General features: G+C 39.4%; 1 protein-coding gene across 1 annotated transcript in view; it reads right to left on the bottom strand.

Annotated features, from left to right (window-relative positions):
* Positions 1-4,936, bottom strand: part of LOC310784841 (major histocompatibility complex class I-related gene protein-like) — a gene marked incomplete at both ends in the record, with an annotated part of 40,832 nt that extends 35,896 nt beyond the window's left edge. Inside the window, 2 exons of the mRNA XM_083645879.1 lie at positions 3,054-3,155; positions 4,906-4,936. Of these exons, the coding sequence (XP_083502005.1) occupies positions 3,054-3,155; positions 4,906-4,936 (133 nt within the window). The remainder of the gene's footprint in view (positions 1-3,053; positions 3,156-4,905) is intronic.
* Positions 4,937-6,000: the final 1,064 nt, after the last annotated feature.

Raw genomic sequence — 6,000 nt, forward strand, 5'->3', positions numbered from 1 at the left:
TGGTCTCTCAGCAGGAAGTGTCACTCTGTTAGTTCCCTGATCATAATCCCTCACAACAAACGCTGTGCGGAAACAGCTGTAGCAGCATCAGTGCTCTGCTGACGTAGCTCCTCCTACAGGGGAGGGTTTACCTGTACAGTCATGCTGCTGCCAGTTCTTACTGACACTCAGTTAGCAAACAACTACCTGCCTTTAATAGTAGCAACAATACAGTATGGAGGCAGGGTCACGCACTAATGCAGGGAAATTATCCAAGAAACAACCAGAAATATTCATCTTTGGCAGGCAATTTTGCACATTTTAACAATTTGATTTGCCCAACAATTTTCTGACAGATCCTATGACTTCAAATCTCAACCAGTTTTGTTGCAAATTCCAAAGAAAATGGCTGTAATTATCTACAGTAGATGCCTCTGTCATTTAATGGAGTTCACCATCCTCTTCTCATCTCCGCTGACTGCCTGTCAAGATTAACAGACGGACAACGATAAGTTGTTATTGTTTACACTCTGCACTCTATTTGATTTCATATTGTATGGATCTTCATTTCCGGATCAAAAGATAACATCTAGATCTAGAATGATGCAATATGCTTTTTTGTCCATCAGATTAAGGATTAAAAACTCAACGCCAACTGTTTAATGAAACTGTAACACTGAGAGTGAAAATGTTGTTAGAACGACTCTTTGAATCCTCATCAGCAGCTCATGTGAATTATACCTCTAACTGGTGTTTTAGTCTAAAGGAAATCAAAGATTTAGTAAAAAGATAGAGTTTCTGCTTATATGTATGCCAGTACAGCAGTTATGCAGATCTGCAGAGAATAGTTTATGATGAATACTCACTGTGATAACTGATCAGGTACGAGCAGCTTTGGCAGATGACGTCTCCAAAGCTGCAGAAGAAGAAGAGAAAAAAGAGAGAAAACAGCAATATTATAAGAAACATAATGATTGACTACTAATGTCTGGCCTCTGCTTTGTCTTAAGTGCAATCCATGGAATCAACAGATACTGTATGTGACCTGCTCTGACAAAATCAGTCACATTTAGCAGAGGCCCGTTTGTGCAGAAACATGATTTTATGAGGACAATATTTATTTTGGCTGTTTTGGGGTTTCATCAGATTGTAGTAAAATAAACCATATGGCTTTCATTCTGTGTAAAGATTGTTGTGAAATTTGAATGATAAATGTAGTTTTGAAGCTTATAAAGTTAGGGTGACAAGCAGAACTAGCTTACTTTGTCAAACTTTGAGGCCGTTTTTCTCAAAAACATAGTTTGGAAACAGTCATGACATAAAGCCTAAAGCGGTGTATCTCACTCAATTTCTAGACTACAAAGATAATGTTGATATCACCAGAAAGCATACAGTCTCCTCTTTCCAACAGTGTATACAACTCAAAATGTGTTTTAAGGGTCAATGTGACTGATTTTTATCAGAGCAGGTCAAAAATTATAATATTACATTACAGTACTGATGGGGGGATGGGGGGGGGGGGGGGGGGCAAGGGAGAAAACATACTTTTAGCAGGTGTGTGCACTGAAATACAGACAAGATGATACATTATTACTCAATGGTATGATTGAAGATTGATGAAATGAAACATAAAGAGAAAGTTAAGTCAAGCACTCAGGGGTGACCAGGTGCCGGTTGCACAAAGCACCTTAAGTTAAGATTTTCCTTAAAGTCCGACTTAAGGTGTCCATAAAATACAATCGGCTGCACAGAACACCCAATTCAATCTTGTGCTTATGTTTTCTTTAAAATGTATAACCTTAAGGAGAAGATTTAATGGTGTTTTGTGCAACCAATTTTATTGTATGGACACCTTAACTCAGACTCTTAAGGAAAATCTTAACTTAAGGTGCTTTGTGCAACCGGCCGCAGACCGATGGGGGCTCAGACCCTGATGAGAATGTAACATGCATACAGTGCCTTGCAAAAGTATTCTGTCTCTCTATCCTGCCTCTGTGTGATGTCAAACCACAGTAATAGCGAGCACACTCACCAAACGTTAAAAAACTCAGGTGCAAGGCACAGAATATGACTTAAAGAAGAGAACAGCCAACACACTTGAATGTCCTTTCAAAGGTTTAATCCATCATCTGAGCAAAGTCAGCTACAACGGAACAAACAGGCCTTCTTCAGCGTGCTGCTAAATAAATGTGTTATAATGTGTTGTGATTATTCTTAGAAAGCATTATGCATAATGAGTGCTTCTAACTATTATACAGTGCTATGAGCAGATCTTAATGCATTATAAGTATTTGTATAAATGTAGCTAGAGCGAAAATTCTATAAGAGAGACCTTAATGTCATTCATTCACTCACTTTTCATTCTTTCACTCTCAGGATATAACTCTAGCTCTCATACCCACTTCTTAATCAACCTGCATTTTCCTGTTCTAGGAGAAACCCTTTAGTTGTCACTGGCTCTCATTCATCCCTCCTGTCCTCATTCACATCTTTCCCTGTCAGGAGAAAACCTTTTAATGTCACGCCCACTCATTGATAAATTACGTCATCAATCACCCCTTTTCCCGCTTCTATCTAGCGTCACTGTTTGTGGGAGGTCTCGTTCATTTTAGGCCAATCAGAGTAAGACACCTTTTCCCATTCAGCCTATCACCATCAAGCTGTCAAAGCTAAAAGCTCTCCGCTTTCTCTGTGTGATCTGTTGCTTTTCAGTACGTTCCTGCGACCCGCCTCCACCCCATTCTCCTCCAGTCCTCTGAGATCTCAGATTCAGAAGCTTCGCCACCAAGACCTCATCTGTCACCACCACCAGGTCTAGACTCCACGGGGGGGATCTTCATTCCTATTCCTGGCTGATCTACCCCTGCTGATCATGACGTCATAATCAAGCTGACGTCATGATGGAGTCTAATCGCCAAAACTATATCTCTGTGCCTACAGGCTCATGTATCTAATCATCTAATAAAGCATTGTCATTCTAGAAAGGTGTCTCTCTGGTTGAAATGCATTATAGACATGGGCGTCATAGAAAGTGTTATAAAATGTCGAGAGGTAGAAAACTCTTCATCACTCACCATCATTGTTGCTTCTCCAGATGCAGACTGAGACTCTAGCGCTGCAGGTGGCCAGGAGCAGAACTCCTGCTACCACTCCCATGACAAGAGAAGCATTGATCCCTGAAGGAGAACATGGAACCAGAACAGAGTATATTCACACTTTGTCACATGACACTGGATGGATCACAGTCTATTTGTTCCACTTTAGTATTTTAAGTAGAGAGAGGAGGTCATGTGACTCAGACAAACTACACAAACACACACACAGACACACACGCACGTACACACGCACTACACACACACACACACACACACACACACACACACACACACACAAACACGGTCCTCCATTTCTTGTTAGATTGATTGGTTTTATGTTACTTCAGCACCTGATGACCTTTAGAGTTGTCATTGTTGTGACTTTCTGCCTTTATTCATTCTAGCTTTTGTAGGTTTGTGTATTATTCTATAGCTTATTATTCTATAGCTTTTGTAGGTTTGTGTATTATTCTATAGCTTATTATTCTATAGCATTCTATAGCTTTTGTAGGTTTGTGTATTATTCTATAGCTTATTATTCTATAGCATTCTATTCACCTTATGTAGCCACGTCCATTTGACCCGGTTGTGTGGTCGTGTGACGACTTCCGGAAAGAAAAAAGAAAAGAAAAAAAAAATGGCTGGCTGCTCCAATATCATCTAACTCTGAATAAACTAATAATTTAACCAATTGTATGTAACATACCAAATAAAAGCAAATGGCAATGTCTAAGAATGCAATGCCATGTAACTGGCTTGTTAATTCTCGCATTCCAGGGAATTACGTTAACGTCTGCGGGTCTTATAGACGTAAATGGCTTGAGCTGCGCTCGGAGGAGAGAAAACCATCTGAAGCTTTCTTTGTTGGAGTCCAGGTATGTTTTACAAGAAAGTGCTCGTCATTGTCGACGATAACGTTATCTGACCTGGCTAACAGTGGATACTCTGCTTGCTGGCTGTGTACCGAGCTCAAAGTAGTAGGCTGTTTTACCCCCTGCACTGTCCGCTACAAAAACAACTCTCTTCTTCATGACGTTCATTTGTATTTTGCGCCGTGACCGCCGGAAGTGTTAACACGACCTGAAAGAATTTGGCCCACCCCATCGTCTGAACATAAGGTGAATAGATTTTGTATAGGTTTGTGTATTATTCTATAGCTTATTATTCTATAGCATTCTATAGATTTTGTAGGTTTGTGTATTATTCTATAGCTTATTATAGCATTCTATAGATTTTGTAGGTATGTGTATTATTCTATAGCTTATTATTCTAGAGCATTCTATAGATTGTGTAGGTTTGTGTATTATTCTATAGCTTATTATTCTAGAGCATTCTATAGATTGTGTAGGTTTGTGTATTATTCTATAGCTTATTATAGCATTCTATAGATTTTGTAGGTATGTGTATTATTCTATAGTTTATTATAGCATTCTATAGATTTTGTAGGTTTGTGTATTATTCTATAGCTTATTATTCTATACCATTCTATAGATTTTGTAGGTTTGTGTATTATTCTATAGCTTATTATTCTATAGCATTCTATAGATTTTGTAGGTTTGTGTATTATTCTATAGCTTATTATAGCATTCTATAGATTGTGTAGGTTTGTGTATTATTCTATAGCTTATTATAGCATTCTATAGATTTTGTAGGTTTGTGTATTATTCTATAGCTTATTATAGCATTCTATAGATTTGGTAGGTTTGTGTATTATTCTATAGCTTATTATTCTATAGCATTCTATAGATTTTGTAGGTTTGTGTATTATTCTATAGCTTATTATTCTATAGCATTCTATAGATTTTGTAGGTTGGGTTGTGTTTATTCTTACTCTGCAGTTGGATGATTTCTTTCTGTGTCATATGTCAGTTTGTGTGAAGAGCTCTTGTGGTTTCCTGTCACCTACATCCTGTTGCATGAATCCTCATAATACCTCGGACTCTACTCGGACCTGAATATCTTCTATGGCGAGAATGAAACCAAAGTTCTCTGGGTGAGTAAAACATCATATTTTAAACTGGAAATAAGGTCCAGGGTGTAAAAAACAGGAATTATCCTGTAACATATGGAACTATTCACACCAAATCAGAAAAGAAAATCGCAGGAAATTTTGATTTGGGTGTGAGTAGTCCCTTAGATATGTTTTTTGTTTGTTTGTTTGTTTGTTTGTTTTTCATCACCATGCAATTTATTCACACCGATTACTCGCTTTTGGTCTGAAAAGACATTAAAACTGGCACTGCTCGGGGGTAGTCTATGTTTGGTTCTGATCCATGGTGTCTGTATTGAGGCCCTGGTAGGTGGAGTCTGGCTGCAGAGTAGAGTCTGTTTGGTCTTGGTCCATGGTAGCTGGATTGAGGCCCTGGTAGGTGGAGTCTGGCTGCAGAGTAGAGTATGTTTGGTCTTGGTCCATGGTAGCTGGATTGAGGCCCTGGTAGGTGGAGTCTGGCTGCAGAGTAGAGTATGTTTGGTCTTGGTCCATGGTAGCTGGATTGATGCTCTCGTAGGTGGAGTCTGGCTGCAGAGTAGAGTATGTTTGGTCTTGGTCCATGGTAGCTGGATTGAGGCCCTGGTAGGTGGAGTCTGGCTGCAGAGTAGAGTATGTTTGGTTCTGATCCATGGTGTCTGTATTGAGGCCCTGGTAGGTGGAATCTGGCTGCAAAGTAGAGTATGTTTGGTTCTGATCCATGGTGTCTGGACTGAGGCCCTGGTAGGTGGAGTCTGGCTGGGATCTGGAGGCTAGAGGACAGTTGGCATAGGTGACACTCTGTAAAAAATAAAAAAATAATAAGTTCAGTAAGGTTACAAGGCAGGGCAGCACACCAGCGGTAGCCATGGAAACAGTCCTCCATATTGCATGTATCCTACATCGATGCTGTTTTAGGCTGTGTGTCCATATAGTGTTTTTCCTCATTAAAAACAGAGA

This window comes from Poromitra crassiceps, assembly GCF_964638095.1.
Source record: "Poromitra crassiceps genome assembly, chromosome: 11".
NCBI classification, from domain to species: Eukaryota; Metazoa; Chordata; class Actinopteri; order Beryciformes; family Melamphaidae; genus Poromitra; species Poromitra crassiceps.